The sequence below is a fragment of the Quercus robur genome, chromosome 3 (genome assembly GCF_932294415.1).
Source record: "Quercus robur chromosome 3, dhQueRobu3.1, whole genome shotgun sequence".
NCBI lineage: Eukaryota > Viridiplantae > Streptophyta > Magnoliopsida > Fagales > Fagaceae > Quercus > Quercus robur.
Window position 1 is genome coordinate 63,188,884 of NC_065536.1, and position 23,549 is coordinate 63,212,432.

General features: G+C 33.8%; 1 protein-coding gene and 1 long non-coding RNA gene across 2 annotated transcripts; one reads left to right on the forward strand and one right to left on the reverse strand.

The window, feature by feature from the left end:
* Positions 1 to 9,495: 9,495 nt before the first annotated feature.
* LOC126718822 (uncharacterized) lies at positions 9,496 to 11,223 on the forward strand. The gene is made up of 3 exons (XR_007653076.1): positions 9,496 to 9,730; positions 10,117 to 10,137; positions 10,681 to 11,223. It is a non-coding gene; the product is annotated as an uncharacterized LOC126718822 (long non-coding RNA).
* Positions 11,224 to 22,625: 11,402 nt separating this feature from the next.
* Positions 22,626 to 23,254, reverse strand: LOC126718827 (vacuolar-sorting protein BRO1-like). Its single transcript, XM_050421181.1, has one exon. The coding sequence runs from the start codon at positions 23,223 to 23,225 to the stop codon at positions 22,785 to 22,787; it is 441 nt and encodes a 146-aa protein (XP_050277138.1). The 5' UTR covers positions 23,226 to 23,254; the 3' UTR covers positions 22,626 to 22,784.
* Positions 23,255 to 23,549: the final 295 nt, after the last annotated feature.

Below are 23,549 nucleotides of genomic sequence, written 5' to 3' on the forward strand. Positions count from 1 at the left end.
ACAAACAAACAAACAAATAAAAGATAACTTAATAATGGACTCACAACTTTATATATATATATATATATATATGAAAGCTGGAATTTGTGCTAAAACACAAGAGCTTTTTCAGACCTCCGATTAAAAATTACGGCTAGATAACTTTTACTCTAACTTATACTAAGTGCGGAACAAGAGTAAATAATCGCAAATAACCGTTAACACTACCCTAAGCCATATTCATCCATTATTAACAATAAAAGGAAAGCTTAAAGAGTAGGGAAGAGAGATGCAAATACAAGATAACATCGAGACGTGTTATCGATGAGGAAACCGAAGAATTCGGCAAAAAACCTCTCCATGACCCTCTAAGTCGAATTTGATCCACTAGAGAATAAAGTTGGAGTACACGAATAACAAAAGACACTCCAAGCCTAGTCTACCCCATGTCCTTAAGCCCTCTAAGCTCTTGCTACCAACTGACTTTTGGGAGCCTTGTTTTCTTTAGCTTTCTGGATCCCACAATTCAGCCCGATTGCATCCGCCAATGAATGGCTCCTTCTAGTACTTCCCAATAACACCAAAATCTCACTTTACACTCAAGATGGGTGTGGTAAGTGTTTGAGCTAGCAACCTCTCAAAGATATAGAAATGGAGAGGTAGAAGTTGAGGAAAACCACGAGGAAATGTGTAGATGATTGTGGGTATGACAATTTCTAACTCTCAAATGTATTTTCTAGGGTTTTCTTTCTAAGAAGAACTCCTTCCAATTTATGGGTAATGAGGGTATATGTAGTGTGGGTAAAGACATAGTAAAACAAAACATAACTTTTTGCCAACACAGAGAGTTTCACGAGTCCTTCGCGGGTTGGCCTTACCCGCGAGACACTCGCGAAAAATCCAGCCTGACACGACTCTTCATCTTCCGGTCATATGCTCCATACGTGGCTCTTTTTGCGGGTAAGCTTTTCGTAAAACAATCGCAAGCCAGTCACAAAATCCACTTGTTCATCCTTTGAAGCTTGAGTCTTCACCAATCCCTCACACTCATCCCTTACAATTAAACCCACATATATACATGGAAAATGATTAAAGAAATTACAATAAAATTTGACACGAAATTAAAGCCAACACAACATAGTTGGAAATCACAACTTTACAATATATATATATATATATATATATATATGAGTTATGTTCAAGTTACATCTAATATAACTTTAAGCAATATTACACCACTTAATATTTTTTAATTAAATATGAAAATTAATAAATCCACTGCTAGATTACATTATATTTGCATATTCTCCATACTTACAAAATTTAAAAATGATCAAAGATCAATAGTCACGTTATCAATCATTTGTTTAAATTCTATTTTTATAATTTAAAATAATGCATAAAAAATGAGTTTAATGGATCAAATGGTAAATTACATCCAATTGGTATGACAATAGGCATGCATTTTAAGAACATATAGAACATGTAATTCAATGATTGGGTTTTCAAAATATGAATTCAATAGTAAGTTATTAAGAGGGGTAACATTGTTATAAAGTTACACCAATTGCTATAAATATATATATATATATATATATATATAGAGTAAGAAGATTCATAGGACTTTTGGTCATTAACAATAATTGAAATTTAATTTTGTGAGAGACTCTTGGTGGTTGATCTTTATGATGTCTTGTTGTTGCTACAAAGTTTCACTCTGTTTCGCGTCACATAACACAAGCTTTTTAGCTGGCATCATAGTATTCAAAGCACTTCATTTTATACTATTTCGAAAACCCAATGACTCAATTGTATGGATAAAGCTAATGTAAAGTGTGTGGAAACCCTTCTTACTGGCTTAAAGCTGAGAGCTCATTGGTTGAAGATGTTATAACTTGGGGGAAATTAGAATTAATCCACTTGTGGTTAGACCCGTTTTGACTTTGTCATCTATGGTTTGAAAATTGTCACTTTACCCACTTGAGATAGTCTCTATTGGAGAGTCATTACTCACCTCTTCACTTCGTTAGAAAAACACATATTAACATAAAAGCCTAAAAGAAAATGGATCAAACATCTCTCAAGAAAACTTTCTCATACCATTTTCCTGGAATTCATTAACACAAGATTTAGAGCAAATCAATGGGAAAATTGTCACTTTTTTCCTTGGCTAGTAGAAAAAAACAATAGTTTCACTGCTTCAAATCTCTCCACAGCCCACATCTCACACTGAAGTAAAAAACCACCAATTTCTTCTTTTGAGATTGGACAAAATAATGGAGCATGAAACAAATTATAAAGGGGACTCCTTTCTTTTGGTGGTTAGAAACTCAGGGTCCGTTTGGTTAGAGGGGTGGAAAAGTGGGAGAATAGAAAATGGTGGGAGGATAGAAAAGATTTTATTTTCTCTCATTTTTGTTTGGTTGGGAGTGGAAAAGTGGAGGGATGGAAAAAATGAGTTTGAATAAATTTACTCATATACCCTTATTAAAGAACGATGCCCAATTAAAACAAAAAAGTGACAAATAACCACACAAAAAAGAACAATCACCCAAATTTATCATAAAAATAAAAATCATGTCCCAAAAAAATCACATCTACTAAAAAAAAAAAAAAAAAAAACTATCACGCCCAAGCCCTAAAAAATCAAAAGAAAAAAAAAGATTAGAAAAAGAAGAAGAAGAAGAAGAAGAAGAAGAAGAAGAGGCAACGTTAATGCCCAAGAAAAAAAAAAGAAAAAAGAAAAAAAAAAGGTGGCAATTGGCAATGTGGTTGCCCAAAAAAAGAAAAAAAAAAGGGGGCAATGCTACTGGCAACGTTGTTGCCCTAAAAAAAAAAGGGGCAACGTTATTGCCTAGGGGAGAGGGAGAAAACACCTGGGCCCCACTATTTATTTTCCTTCCTCCCTACCCAACTAAACACACACCAAAAAAGTTTTGTTTCCTATTTTCTCTCCAAAGTTTTTCGTCCACCCTATTTCACCTTCAAACAAACACACCCTCAAAGAAAGGCATTGGGCCTAGGATTGTTCATAGGCTAGCTCTGATGGATAGGAGGGAGTGATGGGTATTAATTAATTGTGTTTGCCATGTAGATGGATTAGATTACTACTACAAAAAAAATACTTCTTCTTTGTTTTGGTTGTGTATAAATTAATCAACAAAGACACACACAAACTATTCATCAAAGACAAAAAGGGAAATGGAAGAGACTGATAGAAGAGAGTAAGCACACGTTGCAAGCAATTGTATGAGAGCATACTTTTGCGAGTGCGTGCTCATGACTTCTCTTTCTGTCATTTTGTGTTAATGAATCCCTGAAAAATGATGAGAAATTTTTTTTCTTGAGAGATGTTTGATATGTTTTCTTTTATGTTTTTTATGTTAAAATATATTTTTCTAATGATAAGGTGAGAGGTTGGTAACGGTTATCTATCAGAGACTACCTCAAGTGAGTAAAGTCAAAATTGGCCTAACCACTAAGTCTAATTTCCAAAAAAAAAAAAAAAAAAAAAAAAAAAGCTGAAAAATTGTGTGGAAATTAAAAGAAAGGAGAATTATAAAAAAAAAAAAAATAATAATGACCAAGATGGATTACACTTTTGATTTTTTGATACAAGATCTGAATTTAAAATACATACATACATACATATATGAAAAAAAATTACTGCAAAATGTTTTATTTAGAATTTCATATTTGAGCTTCTAAATATCAGGGTGGATGACATGGTGTTGATACCCATTTTCACGCACATTTTTTTACAAGCCCAATTCATGTATTGTAGTATATTTTATTCTTTTAAGCATGGTCTAAGCTCATGTAATATATTGGAGAAATTGAGAGAGTGTGGTTTAGAGGGTATGAGTCGGTTCCTTTTGGACTTTTTGCATGAGCCCAACCCAAGCGTGCTACCAAGTGGGTAAGAGAAGCTGGTAACACCTCAAGCTCATGGAGGAGGTCTTATATTCGAAATTTTCACCACAAAAGAGCTTGTATGTTTTAGCTAATTGTGGCCCAAAATTTTTTCCTTAACCCATTTTTGCCTTTAAAACATAGTTGGCTCTCATTGGCCAACTCCAATTACTAGCCCTCACTTAGGTGAGCCTCCCAAGAATTTGAAACGATTGAAAATGAGGAGTCAATGGGGGCTTAGTCAAATATTTCCCAAATTGTACATAAAGCAAGCTAACTCTTTTACCCAATTAAAGCAAATCTAAACCAACCATCAATTTGACACCTTAGAGGTCCATAGCCTCATATTTTAGCCCAAAAACCAGTCACTAAGAGAACCCAAAACTCAATATAAAAGCCCCTATTTAGATTCAAAACAGGCTAACCACGTTTTTCTCTTAAAGCTGAAACTTTAGAGCAAAAGTCCATTTAACCAACTAACATTCTCACAATTTCGAAACTTGGGGGCGAAAACATGTGTATAGCGGAACCTTCCCTCTCTTCCTCAAAACCTCTCTCAATTTCTCTTCTCACTGATTGTGGGTTAAAGTTTCAGACTTGCTATGTTTCTATGAATTTTTGTTATTGGCAATTTGATTTTTCTCTTGTTAAAGCGCCATTAGCCTTTATTTACTAAATATTAGAATTTTGGGCTTGATACTCTCCACAATCACTTCTAAAGAACTCAAAGGGAGATTTGGGCTATTCTCGCATTTTTGGCCCTTGTCGCAAAAACACCCTAAACACATGGTAACATCATGTCTGTTTGGACTTTGGTTGCAATTTTTTGCTAAAAATTTGTTTGTCGAAAATTGGTTAAAATGTAATTCTACTTTTTACACACACAAAAAAAAAAAAAAAAAGCTTTAAAAATCTATGAATAAATAAATAAACATAAATAAATAAATAAAAGAAAAAAAATGTTGACAATCGCACACCTTGAAGAACTCTTGGATTGCAGTGTTTGAGACAATATCTTGGTTTAAAGATAATTTTAAGTGAGATGATTCCATTATTTATGCTTCAATTCTTTTCCCACCTGCATGTCGTCTTACCAAGCAAAATGGAGTACTTGTTTATAAGCAATGTCATTATCATCGACAATATTTCATCGAAACTCTCTAACTGCATATACTAGATGCATGAGATAATTATCTCCAGTACATAAGAATTTCTATGTATCTTTTTTGTAACTTAATACTTTTGAATAGGGATTTGTATGAGTCGGGTTGGGTTGGGTTGGGTTAAGGGGTTTTTCAACCCAGCCCACCATTGTGGGTTAAAAAAAACCCAACCCAAAACAACCCACATGGATCAAATTGGATCCATGGATTGGATAAATTTTTTTTAATTACTATTATTATTAAATTGATCATTAGAACAATACCAAACCAACACAAATTATTTAAGAAGAACTTAAGGTTTGAGTTTGATTTAGGTGGGGGTTGGGTCGATTAAGCGGAATTGTGAATATTATGACCTGAACCCAACTCGATCCACTGTAAAATATATATATATATATATATAATTATTAAAAAAAAAAAAAAAAAAAAACTCACAATTCAACCCAACCCAACCCACCAACCTCTAAAAACTGACCCAAATCAATGAGTTGGATTAGATTAGGTCACTTTTAGTGAGTTGATAGGTTCGCGAGTTGGTGACACACTCCTACTTTTGAACGCCAATTAATATCCTAGAACAATGGGATAACTTTGAGAATTATTTGTAAAAGACAAAGAAAATGATGGCACTTCTTTGGAATTAATCTCATCTATATATTACTAAAAACTGAAGCATCGCATTTATTACTGTTGAACTCTTGTTGCGCCACCTCATTGCCACATCATTTGCTACATAATTATTATTCTTTTTTTTTTACAAAAAATATATAAATAAATTATTAACTTTACATATTCATCTTTGTCGATTTTAACATCTATATATATATATATATATATATTTCCTTTTTATTTCCAATTTTCCTATAATTTTTTTTTTACTTTCACTTTTAAAAATATATATATATATATATTTACACTTTCTTCAATTTTTCTTTTACCCTTACCTTTTTATCTTTCCACTACCCTCTACTTTAATATCACTATTTATCTTTCCCTTCATTTTCCTTTATTTGTCTCTTTTTATTCACTTCCTCTTACTATAAGTTTGTCATTCTCTCTTGCATTCTTTGCATAGTTATCTCTCACAAAATAGGTTCTCTCTCTCTCTCTCTCTCTCTCAATGTTTTGGTGGATTTTTATTTTTATTGCATCTCCGCTTTAGGTTGATAAATTTTTGTGTTTTTTAGAACTCTAATTTTGGGTTGATATGATTTAGTTTTGTATTTTAAGTTATTATTATTATTATTTTTTCTCTTTAATTGTTAAATTTTATCCAATTACGTTATAAAAAATTAAAGATAGTAGATAAAAATATAATAGTATTCCATTATATTATTTTTCTTTTAATTTTTCTTATTATTTCTCTTTTATCCAATTAAAGATTTCTCTTTTAATTTTATCCAATTAAAGATATTATTTCTCTTTTAATTTTTCTTATTTTTTTTCCTTCTTATCTTATTTTATTCAATATTCAAATTCAACCACATCCTCATTATCATTTGATAGTTTTTAGACCCCTTAAAACAATTGATTTAACCTAGGTAATTAGCCAAGTTGTTACTTAGTCCAATTTAACAAGTCTAGGTTATCACAATAACAAAGATCAAATCATGCAAAGCAGCGGAAAATAAATAATACAAGATATGATCACCCAGGAAACCAAACCGGTAAAAACCTCGGGAGGATTTAACCTAGTTATCCTCAAGGTAAACTTGAATCCACTATCTTGAAAGAATCGAAGTTCATACAATAAGACTTACAAGCCTCCACGCTCGACTTCTTATTGCTACCCACCAGTAGAACTTACTGACACGACCACGTGCAAGCTCCGAATCTACGGATTCCTTCTTTCTTGGATTCACCACTAGATACAAGCACACCCGCTTGTGTTTTCTTTAAACTTCAATGGCAGCAACTAAGTTGATCATCAAGGTGTAGATAAATTTTCTCTTTGAAAACCCTAAGTTTGTGTAAAGGAAAGCTCCTCTAGATCTCACAAGAGATTTACACAAACTGCAATATGAGCAACACTAAAACGTGGCTAGGGTTTTCCTTTTATACTTAGGACAAATAAGAAACCTTAAAAACATTTTAAAACAACTAGGGCTGAGTTGGAAAATTCTGCAGAAAAACATTCTACCCGAGCTTCGATCGATCGAGCCTAAGCTTCGATCGATCGAGCCAGGCCGAAATGCATTAATCTTTTCTGCATTAAGCTCGATTCCAACTTTACATAAATGCACAACTTTGAGCAAGACTAAAACACTTCTAAACACATTGTTTTGATTATGGTTTGCCAACAATACAAATTAGAGTTCTAAATACATAAAATCATAACTCTTTAGAACCTAACATCATTAAATTATTGATATTCTCTCTCTCTCTCTCTCTCTTTTTGTTTTAAAAAACAAAAAATGTAATATTTTACTTAAATTCAAATAAAAGAAAATTGTGCTTATCAAATTGTACTCATTTTTTTTAACATTTATACTTTCTCCAACCTTTCTCATTCCCTTTATCTTTTCATCTCCCTAAAGATTCTACCTTGATATCACTCTTCCTCTTTCCTTCTATCTTTCTTTATATTGTTTCTTTTTATTATCATTCTCTTAGTATAAATTTTTCATTCACTCTTATATTCTTTACATAATTTTCTCTTACAAAAAATTGGTTATTTCCCACTCTTTTTCCCTCAATTTTTTGGTGGATTTTATTTTTATTTTTCTTGCATCTCTATTTTAGCTTGATAAAGTGTTGTATTCTTTAGAATTCTATTTTGGTTGATGAAATTTAGTTTTGTGTTTTAAGTTTTTTAAAAATTTTTTTTTATCACTTTGATTGTTAAATGTTATTATGTTGCATTATAAAGAATTAAAGATAGTATATAAGAATATATTATTATTATATTACATAGAATGATTTGGATAAGTTAGTGTTTACTGTTATATATTTTATTTTTACTTTTTTTCTCATATAATTTTATTCAACATTTAAATTCAGTCACATCCCCCATATATATCGTTAAATTATTTATATTTCCTCTCCTTTTTAATTTTAAAAAATTTAAAATATAATATTTTTCCTAAATTAAATAAATAAAATTGTCCTTATTAAGTGAAGTAATGCTAGGGAAACACTCATTCTCACACCCAATGCATCAAAGGAAAAATGAAATATAAAAAAAATCAAGTTAGAAACACTAAATTAAAAAAATAAAAATAAAAACTAATAATGCATATTTAATGTCATAGAATCATCATCAAATTTTGGATAATGATAGGTTGCCAATGGAGAGAGAGAGAGAGAGAGAGAGAGAGAGAGAGAGAGAGAAATCAAGCATCAATTAGATAAAGAGTAATAATTAGTATCCATTGATTGGAAAACAAAGTGGTTGTAAGGATAAGTAAAAAAATACAATATAGATTATCGTGTGGAGAACATTAAAAATTTTACAGTGTAGTAAAATAAACCGTTAAATTCACTCAAAAAATTAAATCAATAATTAAATACAATCATAGTACTAAATTTAAATTTAAAACTAATCAAACTCTAACTATGGAAACCATATTAATCATAACCAAAAAAAATATATATATGTTCTCTAGTAGTAGTAGAAATTACATAAGAAATAAAGTTAGAAAATTTTAAAATTTCTTTTTTGACTTTTCATTTAAGCTTATTTATAATATATATATATATATATATATATATATATATTGTGGGAAGACTTTCGTCTCCACCCCAATTAGGTATTTGTTCGCTCTGGGATGGGCAAAGATTGACCTATGTTCCACCTGCACGAATTTGCTCAATCCTACATCAGGGAGAGACTACGGTCACCCTTCCTTAGGCCAAAGGCTTATAAGGTAAGGGTGGGAGACGTCTCTCCTCAATGTAGGATTGAGCAAATTCGTGTAGGTGAGACGTAGGTCGATCATTGCCCATTCCAAAGTAAACAATACCTGATTGGGAGTCGAGACAAAAGTCCTCCCATATATATATAATTTTCATATACTATTACTTTTGAGAATCTAATGAACAATGCTACCTCTCATTTAATGTCTTTATTATGAAAATCATCAGTTAATAAATATACGATAATGGTAAGAAGTGTTACAAATGAAATCACTAAAAAAAACACATAAAATTAAGGGGTAATTACAACTTACCCATCTGTGATTTGTCTCCAATTTAACTTAATAACATGTAATTTTATTTTTGACACTTTTCCCACCCGTGAAATATTCAGTTAATGCTCCGTTTAACTACCTGTGATTTTATTTTTGACACCCAGCCGTGGTTTATTCAGTTAATGCTCCGTTACCGACCTCTCAATCTACCGTTACTCTAACACGTTTGATACCAAAATCAAAGAACAAAACAGATCAAACACTCCTCTCTCCTAGCAACGCACTCTCTCTCTCTCTCTCTCTCTCTCTCTCTCTCTCTCTCTCTCTCTCTCTCTCTCTCTCTCTCTCTCTCTCACGCTTGCTCACCCATTGAGGATGTTACACACCTAAGTTCTTAGACCCGTTTATGCTTGGGATCCTCTGGGTGATTTCTAGCAAGGAAACCGTGGAGTTCCTGAACTATTGATTCAGGGTTTTGATTGTTACCAACCCGTGATTTTTTGTTAACAAATTGGATCTTCATTTGTTCGTGTTTCTCTCTATTGGGTGAGTTCCTGACTTTCTGAGTTTGAAGTTTTTTTTTTTATTTTTTTTTATCTTTTACTTTCATCTGCTCTTTTCCTCTTATTCTAGGTAGATTTAATTTTTGAAACCTAGGGTCTTAATTTTTATTTTTATTTTTTTGAAATTAGGTTTCTGCAAAGTGGTGTTTTGTTTGAAGTATTATGGATTTGATTTATCTATATGAAATTGTATTGCTCTGTATAGATTCTCCACTGAGAATATAAAATTGGACTCAGATGGTTGAAAATTCCATCTGAGTCCAATGTAATAGACATACTAGGATATTTTTGTTCAAGTCTCAGTCTAATGACTAGATTTAATTTTAAGTTCTCCAAAAGCTGATTTTATTCTTTTATTTGTCAAAACAGGATTGCTTGGCCGTAACCAAGGTGAGGTTTCTATCTCAAAACTTGTTTGTAGGGTCGTATAGAATGGACAATAAAATAGAACTGTATGAGTAATTGTTCCTCAAGTAATAATAACATAAGCAGAGGAATAACCATGCATTTGGGCAATTGGTTGATCTCAAAATTTTATGCTTGAGGAAATTAAAAGTAAAAAAGTATCGAATTTTTTAAGGTCATAACACTTTCCATTCTCTAATTAAATACTACCTTACATGCATGCTGACCATTATTTTCCCTTTGCAAGTTTCTTTCTTTTCTGAACTCTTGCATTTTTCCACTGTCACTGTTCATGTATTTATTTTATTAAACTTCTATAAGACCAAACTTCTTGGTGCATACACCATCCATAATTCCTTACCTATGTAATAGACATGCTAGGATGTTTTTATTCAAGTCTCAGTATAATGACTGGATTTAATTCTTATTAACAATTTTACAATTTTTTCATTGTTAGATTTTCTCAAGCTCTCTGATGGCTTTGGCAAGAGAAATATATTACTCTTGTATTAACTTATTTAATTGTAGGTAGAGCAAGACCTGGCATTATAGAGCTACCTTGTGGTGCTGGAAAGTCTCTAGTTGGTGTCTCTGCAGCTTGCTGAATAATTAAAAAAAAGCTCCCTTTGCTTAGCAGCAAATGCTGTTTCTGTGGATCAGTGGGCTTTCCAGTTCAGGCTATTGTCAACCATCCAAGAAGATCAAATTATTAGTTGTGATTAACTGTGAATTGTGAGATTCGGGAGAAAGTTATGAGGGTTAGAGAGTGAGATATTGTACAAGCTAGCACTAGTAGTGTCATGATTATCTTTCATTTTTGTCATGTTGTTGTTGTGTTTTGCCTCAATGTACAACAATATAAGGGTGAAGAACCTTAGTCTGCCATGATGCTTGTGGGGTATTTAAATTCATTTTGGTGGTATACCAACCCTATTTGGACAGATTTAAGTCCTTGTTTATTGTAAGTTACAATTTAAGTTCCATTCTTATTGGCATGGAGGTCTATATGTAAAAGTAATAGATACATGTGAAAGCTCTAATGTATGTTAATGTTATATGCATTGCTCGTCATTTTGTTGATTGCTTTATTGTGCTGTTCTTATGTCCTCCTTTTTGGCTCTTTTGTAATTTTTTTAAAAAAATTCATTTTTCATATTGTATAGCACATTAAGGTGTTTATGAAAACCTGTTATTTTCCAAATGAAACAACAAGAAGTGTCTATCCAAATGACAACCAGTTATTTTCCCTAATTAACACAAGTATCAAAGAATGAAAGTTTCTAAAAAAAAATAGTGAAAGGGCAGTCATCTTTTGGGTCAAGCATACTGCCTGCTGCTTGCTGCTTCTTGCAAGAAAATATTATTAGTCTTTTGCCTGCTGCCTGCTACTAAAAATTTCTGCCTGCTAAAATTTCTGCTTGCTGCTTGTTATAAAAAGCATTAAATAAAAATATGCATACTTTCTCTTGCTGCTTTGTCAGCAAAACTCAGCAATACAAAATCTGCCAATACACATTTATTAAACAGCAAGAAGTATATGTCCAAATGAAAACTTGTTATTTTCCCTGACACACACAAGTATCAAAGAACGAAAGTTTCTTAAAAAAAAAAAAATTATAAACTAGTGAAAAGGCAGTCATCTTTTGGGTCAAGCATACTTTCTCTTGCTGCTTTGATAGCAAAGCTCAGTAATACAAAATCTTGTTGCTTTGACAGCAAAGCTCGGTAATATTTGATAATTTGCTTCATTTAATGCTTTTGGTGCCCTTGTTGGCCTTCTTGCCCTTTCCACCAAGTGGTTGAAACTTTGGTGGCTGTGATACACCAAACTTTCTGCCATTGAACCCCATAGTAGCACTACCACCACTTCTTTGACCAGCAACACCAGTAGTGCTCCCAGAGGCACTTGCGGCTACAGAATGAAATGTAGTAGTTAGTAGGATGGCCCAACAATATCAAGTAAGAGAAAAAAGAAAAAAGAAATAGAAATAAGTAGAGGTTGATAAGCTGCAATACTTGGGATGATGATGGTAAGGAATCCCATGTCTTTCTAGAGGTATGGAAGCTTGGTTGTGAGGAGGAAGAGAACCACAGGTGGGTAAGTTGTAATTACCCCTAAAATTTGAGATAACTCACCAATGCTGAACCAGAAGTGCAGTAACACTTTTCTTTGCATTTAGAATTGGCTGATTTAGAAAATGTAGTTATAGAATGCAATACCAGGACAGATCGTAACACACCCAATGCATGCCATACAGAGTACAGTTGAGCCACAAAACTTTCTCCAGACCCACCAATGCAGTATAGGAAAGTTAAGCATATCATCAATAGCTAGAATATTCTAGTAACTAAGCACCCAGCCAAGCAAAACAAAGTAACATCAAGTGCAACATGGGATGCTATCTCTCTTTCACGGAAAATACTGGGAATATATTTGAAATATTATGTCCAAAGAAAGATAGCTAAGAGGGGGGAAAATGGCCAAATACCATGTTTTTTTAAAATTTTTAGCAAAAGAGCACTATTTTGGAAATAATTTGGAATGTACCACTTTTTGTGGTACTCGAGCTTGGTGAGCTCGAGTACCACATTTTCCCCTTCCACCGTGGCACGCTGGCGTGGAAAAGGGAGAATTTAAAATTCCCTTAGTACTCGAGCTTCATAAGCTCGAGTACTGTTTAAACAGTACTCGAGCCACTTTTCCTTTAATGCACAACCTACTACTACTGACGTGAACTGTAATAGTAGGTGTGCAATAAATGGTACTCGAGTCTGTTGAACTCGAGTACCTTTCAACCAAAACCCCTCTTTTCCATTTCCGTCTCTTTCCCATTTTTGTCTCTGTTCCATTTTTCCATTTCCGTCTGTGAGTCAGAAACTCTCTTATTCCTCCATGTGCGAGTCAGAAATTTGAAGCATAGACTTTACTCTTGGGTCACCATCTGCAAGTGTACTCTCAGTGTCTCCATCCACCAACTTGTTGTCCATTTATCCTTTGGGCAGACCCTGTTGTGACCAGTACATAGAGGTAATAATGCTTAATTTTTAGATATGACATTTTTGCAATAGTGGGAGTAAAATGCTAAATTTTTAGATTGTGTTCGTATGAGATTTTTGTGCATGAGTTTCATGTATTGAAGTTTGCAATATTAACTGCTGATAGATATATGTACAATTGCTTATTTATATATATATATATATATATATATAACACGTAAGTGAACTCAATGATATATATATATATATATATATAATGTAAGTTAACACGTAAGTGAACTCAATGATATATATATATATATATATATATATAATGTAAGTGAACTCAAATATATATATATATATATATATATGTACAACTGCTGATATATATGTCTATATATTTGATGGGTTTTAACTTTTAAAGATTGGTCGACTTCTAAAAAAAAAAAGGTTGCTCGGTTGGTCCACATCTTGAACATGAGCAAAACGTTAGTGTCACATGATTATCTGATTCAAGACAATAATTTGATTGGATTTTGGTAAATGCATTATCCTCTTTTCGAAAAAAAAAAATCCATTAAATATATATGGATTGGAATTCAATATTTTTTTTTTCTTGTATATGTATTTTAATGAATTTTATTGGATTACATTTTTCCTTATATCTTCCTTATTTGGAAATTTGTTTAAAAGTTAGAAATCAATAATTGTCTCATATTTTATATATAAATATATATATATATATATATATATGATTCTATAATTGTGATAGAGAGTGCATTACTTGACCAAGCTCATTCCTAATTTTCACCCTAATACCAGCACAATTTTCTAATTGAAAAGAGGAGAGATTTAAATCTTAAGGAATATCAAAATGTGTCAACCAACTCAGTTACAAAACTCTGGGCATAACTATCTTGTATTTAAAATATTTAAATTTCAAGTTTTTTGTATTTTAGAATAATGCAAGAAAATAATTAATTAAAAAACAATCATGCATATTTATGAGTTTTTGGATTTCATAGTATAGTAAATAACCCATGATTAACACAAAATTTGACAATCATGTTAATAATATAGAGAACAAGGAATCCAATGGGGAGAGAGAGAGAGAGAGATAGAGGAGTTCAATTTACACTTTATGTGACTATTTGTGATGTTATATGTGTCAATTTTTTTTATTGGATCACTATTTTTAAAACCTCATTATTGAATTATATATTTTCATTGTTTATACATGCATGTCAAATTTATTGTAATCATAAATTATTTAGTATATAATCCATATAGTAATGTTTTCTGTATAATATCAAAATTTTTAAAAAGTACAAATTTTATCATGAGATAGCTATTGATCTCTAAGTATCTTGTTACTTTGCAGGCATGGAGGGTATAAAAAGATAATATAATCTAATAGTTCATTCATCAAAATACTACTTAAATAAGAAGTTATGAAGTAGTGTAACATCTCATAGAGTTGCACCGTTTTAAGTTGAACAAGATCAAAACTGCTTACTACATTAATATTTTAATATTTTAACATTTTCATCATTAGATTGTAAGTTCTCATTCTTCTTAACATACCTGTCAAAGTACGTATTAATGTGATGATATTTTACAATTCGATTAAAAAATTCACCTTTTATGCGTCATTGTAAGATATAAACACCTAGAATTTCAGGGCATCTTTAGGATTTAAATATAAATTTTTGTTTTAGAAACCAAAAAATAGTGGGTGTCACACTTGAATTTATTGTTTGGTTGATATTTTCAAAAAACAATTTTCAAAAATATTTTCAAGATAAAAAAAAATAAAAAATTATTTTTAATGGTATGGTTGTAAATAAATTGGAAACAATGGACCCCACAGATTTGTTCAAACTCTTTTATCTCTTAAATTAAAGAGTTTATCTTTATTATAAACAAATTCTCACACTTCAAGTTTGAAACTTATCATTATCCCAAAAAAAGGGTACATCAGTTGTATTGCCACAGTTGAATTTTGAAGCTTATCATTATCCAACAAAAAAGGGTATCTACACATTACATTAAAAAAATTTAAATATATTTATTTATTTATTTATTAGAAAAAAAATTCTAACACTTCAACGTTGAATCTTATCATTACCCCCCCCCCCCCCCCCCCCCCCCACAAGCAAAAAAAAAAAAGGTACATGAGCTTTAATTTCACGCTTCAATTTTGAAGCTTATGATTATCCAACAGAAAAAGGGTATCAACACATTATTTTTTGTAAAAATAAATAAAAAAAATTAAGAACCTGAAAAGAAAAAATTGTATAGATGAGATAGTTTATATATATGTAAAACTTTTTTGTCAATTTAAAAAACAATGATATATTATTATCTATATATATATATATATATATATATATAAAACCGAAGCCTTTGCTGGCACCACAATTTTCCACGTCAGTATAAAAAATAAAAAATCAATTTTCCACGTCAGCATAAAAAATAAAAAATAAATAAAAATTATAACTCCTCAAAACCCTAGCAACCTTACCCCTCTCTCAAGTTAAGAAATATAAAGCCACGGTTTCTGCAAACTCTCTCTTTCTCCAAACGTAAAAAGCCCTAAAGCATTCAAGATCTACAAAACCCTAACAACCTTACCCATCTCTCAAGTTAAGAAATATAAAGCCACGGTTTCTGCAAACTCTCTCTCTCCAAACGTAGGAAGCCCTAAAGCATTCAAGATCTACAATGCACGGTATAGATTTTAGCTTATAAAGTTTAGCTTTTGTAAGGTTAGTTTGTTTATATATTTAGTCCTTATGTTTAGGTTTAGGTTTTAAGAGATTTATATATTATTACTATGTGGCTGAATTTTCCGTGACATCAGTTTTATGTTTTTTTTTTTTTAATTTGTTTTATGGAAGGTTAGTTTGTTTACATAAGTTCTTTATCTCAAAGATAAGGTTTTTATTTCTACCGCAAGAACTATTTAGGTATGTATCCCTTGCAAGCACACATGAACTTAAATTGTCTTTTAATATATGCATGCTTTATTATTTTCTAATAGTTTTCCCGTGCATCGCACGGGTTAGCGACTAGTTATTATTATTATTATTATATATGTGTAATTGGAGCTGCACGGGCAGAACTTCTAATGAGAAAAGTAGTAAATTTAGGTAGTGAACTCAATGTCAAGATAAAAAGAGTTAATATTGGTCAAAAGTGTAATCAACTTTAACAATTTCAGTTTCGTGGCATTTATTGTGTCAGATTGATTAAAGTGGGAGGAGTTGTTTTCCTAACAGCACAAAATTTCACAGTATTTTTACAATATATCAGAGTGTTAGTACATCATTAGTCAGGATAAAAAAATAAAAAAATAAAAAAAGAAAAGAAAAAAACAAATTATTTTAAGATTCATCTGAACAGAAAACATGAGTATTGTGAAAATATGGTGAGATTTTGTTGTGTCTCTAAACTTTCTCAATTGGAAGATTTGTTATTTGCATATTTATTTCATGTGATGTTTGCACAGTTTGTATAGGAAAACTGTTTCCTTGCTTTTCTATTCTATGCCAGAAGCTAACTCACTTTACATAAGCATATATATATAATAGACTTTTTAGGAGGAGTGAGGGGGGCATGTGGCCCACTCGCCCCCCTTTGGCTCCACCCCTACGTGTGGTTTAATTGTATAAAACTCATAAGTTAATAGATAGAGGTAATATGATATTTTGTTGACTTTTACAGTAATAAGGGTGTTAATAATAATATCAAATCATTACTGAACCCCAAAAAATTGGCGCAATAAAATAAAGTCGAAATGGTTGACTTTTTATTATTTTATATGTGTATAAAATATATATATGGTTAAGTGCACATTATGATTTTCGATTCAATTATTTCTATGTCTATACAGAAAGTTGAGGATGTTGAGTTTGAATATAAATTGGTTTTTCTATATGCTAAATGTATGTAAATATTTATAGATTATGACAACTTTTACTATTGTTAATAACAGGTCGGTGATGGATTTTCACATTTTCTATGTGTACTACGATGGAGAGACGTATTATCATGACTTGCATGGGTTGTCATACCAAGGCTCAAACCAAAAGCAAAAATGTGTTAGGGTAAAGCGTGGGATAGGCCTTATGAACTTGCAACGAAGAATATTAAAGGTGATGGGGTTAGACCAGTCTAGGCATAACATCTCCATCGTGTATCGAGCACCTCAACTGGTTGTAGGCACCCAAGTTTTCTACAATTCACTACAGTTATCGGGTGGCACCGAAGTGAAGATGATGTGGGAATCTGTTGGACAAATGGTGGTGAAAGGATTCGTTGCTTTAGAGCTCTATGTCACTATTGAGCCCGCCATAGTAGAGGCTAGAGAGGGTTCACAACATACTGTTGTTGATGGAACTGTAGATGAGCATATCGACTCAATACCATTACAATCTTATCAAGGGTGTGTAGAGAATACAGGAGATGGGTATGGCAGTGAACCATGGCAGACATTTCCCTATGTGAACTCAACTGAGGAGGAGGAAAGGCCTCAGGAAGTGCATGAAGGAGGGCATTTATCTCATGATGAGCTGCATGGAGGCACATTCGGAAATGAAGATGATCATAGACTTGGTGATGATGCAACCCATATTGATGTTACTAGGGATGACTTCGAGGAGTTCCTAGATACCATGGGTGAACAGGAGGATGTTGATCATATCGAAGATGTGGTTGTAGAAGAGAATAGAGACACATGCCCTGGTCCTGATCCTACGCCGGAATGGTTCACCAAAAACACTTGGGATAATATGTTTGATCCATCACCAGTTATGCAAGGGAAGTATCAAGTTGGACGCCTGGGGAGCAGCCAATCAAAGGGATGGTATTTGCGACTAAATTGGCGGTGCGACATGCGTTGATGTGGTACGCAGTGCGAGAGAATTTTAGCTTCAAAACTGAGCATTCAGACTCAGAGAGGCTTATGGTGAGCTGCCACGATGATTCCTGTCCATGGTCGGTCCGTGCGATTTGTTGCAAGGGAGACAATGTCTGGAAGATCGCAAAATGCAAGGGCCCCCACACGTGCGACAAAATTCAGAATGCTCATGATGGTCGGATGATTGATTCGGCGTTCCTAGCATATGTACTTGAGCGCTATATACAAGAAGACCCTGCGTATAAGATAAAGAACTTACGCCACGTTGCTTTGGCAGACTTAAAACACGAAGTATCTCACTACAAGGTATTCTTTAACTTACATTATTTTTTCAATACAATGTAGACACATCAGTCTTCTGTGAAGTATAAGCATGATATTTTTTCCCAAAACCCATGAATACTTTATATTATGAAAATTGAAATTGAAAAAGAAAAAGAAAAAAAAGGAATAAGGAGAAAGAAATATTATCTTCATCTTATAGCGTTACAAGTCTTGATTTGTATTTTTCAACTATAAATATTTAATGTGTATCATTTCTAACATAATTATTATGGTTCACATACAAGGTATGGGATGCCAAACAAAAGGCCGTTGCAGCTATATACGGGGATTTTAAGGAATCTTATGCAGAGTTGCCGCGTTTTTTGGCAGGACTTAAGGATGCAAGTCCGGGTGCAAAGTATAAGTTACTAGTGGATGATAATTATGAAGGGGGAACTTGTACATTCAAGTCCGTATTTTGGGTGTTTCGTCCATGTATTGTTGGGTTCAAGAAGTGTAGGCCTGTGATTAGCATTGATGCAACCCACTTGTATGGAAAATATAAAGGGAAATTGATGATTGCAATGGCGACAGATGCTAATAATAAGATTTATCCACTAGCCTTCGCCGTTGTCGAGAGTGAGAGCACAGAGACTTGGGGTTGGTTCTTAGCTTGTATAAGAAGGTATGTTACCGACCGAAGACACCTGTGTGTCATATCTGACCGACACCCTGGGATTCAAGCTATCTTCAGAGACGCTAATCGAGACTTTTCCTTGCAGCCTCCCATGACAGAACATCGTTACTGCCTCCGTCATCTATGCAGTAACGTCAATAGTAGATGGAGTAATGAAACTTTAAAGAATCTAGTATGGAGGGCAGCAAGTGCTACCCAGGAGCGAAAGTTCAATGCCACCTTTGATTTAATTGAGAATATCAACCGAGATGCACACCAATATCTGAAGGATGTGCCCAAAGAGAAATGGGCTCTAACTTTTGACAACGGTTACCATTATGGGGCGATGACTACAAACGTCTCTGAGTGCTTCAATGGTGTTCTAAAGGGTGCTTGTAGCCTGCCTATTACGGCAATGGTGAAATACACATGGTTCAAACTGAATGCTTACTTTGATGATCGTCGCAATAAGAGCATAGAGCAGTTGAATTCAGGAAAAAAAATGGACTAAATATGCCTTGGATATCTTCATAAGAAATAAGGCGAAGGCGGAGAATCACAGGGTGATGAGATTGAGCGCGCAACAACAATCATATCAAGTAGATACACCGCATAATGCAGGGACTGCTGGACGTGGGGATCACACACATGTAGTTAATTTGATACAAAGAACTTGCACATGTCAAAAATGGAAACTATACAAGATACCATGTTCACATGTCATTGCAGTTTGTATTAGGTATCGACATGATGCAGAGCAGTACATTGACCCATGCTATAGCGTGGACACATTGTTCCGGAGCTATGCTCCTGTTTTTCCTGCATTGAAAGATAGATTATCATGGCTGGATCCTAAAGAAACTCGAAAGGTCCTCCCTAACCCCCGATTAATCCGAGAGAAAGGTCGCCCTGTCTCAACACGAATCAGGAATGAGATGGACGACGGCGGGAATCGGCCGAGAACCACACCATGGAAGGAGGGGGGGAGGAAGGTGCAATGCGGGTTGTGTGACCAAGAGGGGCATAACCGAAGAACATGCCCTAAGCGGAATGAGGTACCGACAAGTGGTGGTCTCGCGGAGTAGGTATGCTAAGTTTGAACCATTGCATCCTTTTAAATGCAACTTGAAACAAAATGCATGATATATATGCCATTCAATTATGTAATACTTAAGAGAAATTGGATAAAATTTTAAGGACCAAATTTGACATTTATATTATAAGCTACGGACCCTATAGGATGCATGCAAAAAGTCATTCGCATTGCCATTTGGAGCATTAGAAGGAAAATAAATAAATATCTCGAGTGATTGAGATATCTTTTTTACAAACGTCAATGAATTATTATGCATATTCTTTTCTTTAAATTTTACCAAGACTATTTATTATCCAATTGGGTTTTGGTTTGTGCTTGCTATTATGATAAGAGTTTATGGGCTTTATGTGCTAATTTCATTTAAGCAAAAACATAGAAAACGATCTCATACATTTTGCTTTGTGAAGACTGAAGAAGCTTATTTTCTACTGGTTGTTGATAGCTCTGTAGATCTTTAGTCTCGGTATCCTACTTTCTCTAGTTAAAACAACAACTGGTGCAGTATCTGAGGTTGGTTGAAAGTATGCATAGATTCTTAACTTCTCATGATCAAAATGAAGGATGGGATATGGAAAATTTAAGTCAATCATATACATATCAAACTTGTTTTATTAACTTATGCATTTGGCAATACTATTAGGTTGATCCAACCACTGGTGAGATAGAGGATGATGGTGTTGAAGATGAATACCAGCTAGAGGAGAGGCTGTAGCAGCTGATTACATGTTGAAAGTGGGGTCTCCAATTTCAGAAATGCATGGGAAAGCATGGGTGATGAAGATGAATACCAGCTAGAGGACCTGGAGGTTGGAGCAGCTGATTACATGTTGAAAGTGGTGGTCTCCAATTTCAGAAATGCATGAGAAAGTATGGGTGACGAATGACAGCAAATTGATAATTCAGAAATGCATGGGAAAGCATGGGATATGAATGACTGCAAATTGATAATGTTGTTCACAAATAATTGGATCATGCCAAATTGATGGTTTAGACAGTTTTGCTACAAATGACTTTTATATCTGCTACTATTAATTTGAAGTTAGTTGTACCAACTTTGAAATTGTTTGTTGCAAATCTGCAATTGTTAAAATGGTGGCTGATTGTTTATTATACAACATCTTTAGTTATGGATTCACCTTGTGCATTTGTTTCATGGGTTTTGGGTAGTGTCTACTCTTGTAAAGATTGTACGTTACAGAAATTGGGGTTGTGACAGTTGCCGGAAAACGGGCATTGACTGCACCAATCTGGGTTTTTTCAAAAACCGGACAAGAGGTTTTGGTTTAATTTTTTCCCAAGGCAGCTTAGTACTCGAGTTTAGTAAACACGGGTACCAATCTGCCTTTTTTTTTAACAAAAAGTAACTGAAAACAACACATAAGAATCCAATAATTTTTACAAGGCAGATTGGTACCCGAGCATGGAGAGCTCGAGTACCAATCTGTGTAAATCCACAAAAGGCCAATCCGGGTTTTGGTTTATATTTTCCCCAGGCAGATTGGTACCCGAGCATCAAGAGCTCGAGTACTAATCTCTCTTTCTTTTAAATTCAAGCATTGGATACGTGCAAGAAAGGCAGATTAGTACCCGAGTATCAAGAGCTCGAGTACCAATCTGCCTTTCTTTTAAATTGTCACATTGGTTACGTGCAAGAAAGGCAGATTGGTACCCGAGCATCAAGAGCTCGAGTACCAATCTGCCTTTCTTTTAAATTGAAACATTGGTTACGTGCAAGAAAGGCAGATTGGTACCCGAGCTCTTGATGCTCGGGTACCAATCTGCCTTTCTTTTAAATTGAAACATTGGTTAAAGGCAAATTAGTACCCGAGCATCAAGAGCTCGAGTACCAATCTGTGTAAATCCACAAAACCCCCTCCTATTTTGGCTTAAAGACACTCCACCCCTTAATATATTGATTTATCCTTATGACCATTTATGTTCATTACAAATTTTCAAATTTCTCAACCACTATAACCACCCAAAAAAAAAATTTGCTTAATAACCAGATTGGTTATATCTTAAGAAAAATTTAAAAATAAAATAAAATCCAATAATAACCATAGGGGGCTAAGTGTCATTTTTTAAAATAAGAAAGGGATTCCGACATTTCCTCAAACCTTAAGGAAGGTTAGTGTAATTTACCAAGAAAAAAAAAATCACTAATGAAACAACACGGCCTTACACAACAAATTGTACCAAAAACCTTAAATGCAAAAAGACAACCTTGGATCAAGAAATGCCTTTAAAATTCATATTAGCTTGCATTTCTGACATAGTACGATTATGCTATTTAAATTTTCTTATTGCATGTCAATGCATCATCCAAGGCCTATGGTATAAGGCACGAGAGACAAATGATAAACATAAATAACATAAATAGTTCAACATGCTGGACAGTAATCAAGGATTGACATGAGTGCTGACTGTTCTCTCACAGAAAGCTCAATCCGGCCATCACTTTCTGCAGCTTGCTTCAAGTTAGCTGCAAATCTATTCAACCTATCCTATAAGTTTTTTGTTACAATGCTGGACTGAGGTCTAGTCCACCATGTTCCAAATTGGCCTCTAAATTGAGCATCTTCTCTTGCCTCTTTCTGCAAAAGCTCATCTATCTGGACCAGCATTTCCTGGTTAACCCTCCTCAGATCCCTAAGTTACTGTAACTCTACTTCCAAGCCAGCAGGGCCCCCACTTATCTACACTGCCTCCACATCTTCTTTGAGCTCCATTGGGAGAGTGAAATTCCCTTCTAAAGCTAGAATGGAATCAGGAAGGTCCATCTCTTTGAGCCTTACTCGGGTTAACTCACTGGCTTGTTGTAATTTTTCAGCTTGTGTTCTGATAACATCATCAACCATTTCAGTATACCTAGAAAGTGCCTTTGCACTGCTGTCAGGAACAAGGCTTGCAAAAATCTTCTCCTTGCTCGCATCCAATACCTCACTCATTACCATTGACTTAACCATGGAGAATGCTGGAAGAGGTGGTAGGGAACTGGGGGAAGGAACCCTCATGAGGTAAACTCTGTCATTCTCTTTCATGGTCGTCTCTAGGTTCTGATTAATATTGACCTCTAACTTGCTAATTGCATCTAGAAGTTGTGCTGGAGCCCCCTTTGCAGATTTCTTTGACTCCATTATAGCACTAACCGCACTCCTCAACCGTGCAATTTCCTTAGCAAATCTCTTCTTTCTCGTGTAGCTCTAAACTGTACCTATAGCAAGCTTCTGCATAAAATAGAACCGTTTCTAGTTGCTTTGTGGTATCCAGCCCTTGTCAAAATGCTGGTTCAAAGGTGCAACATTCAGTGCTGCCAAAGCTTCCTCGTAGTACAACCCAACCTGTAATCATATACATCTCAAACCAAATTAGAAAATATGTAACATCACTGAAAATACCTAATATAAAGATACATTTCACTATGCTTGTGGAATGCAAACATGTACTGGAGTCCCAAATGA

Excerpts from the sequence above, each read along its gene's own strand:
- LOC126718827 (XM_050421181.1), bottom strand. The coding sequence starts at position 23,225 with ATGGAGTCAAAGAAATCTGCAAAGGGGGCTCCAGCACAACTTCTAGAT.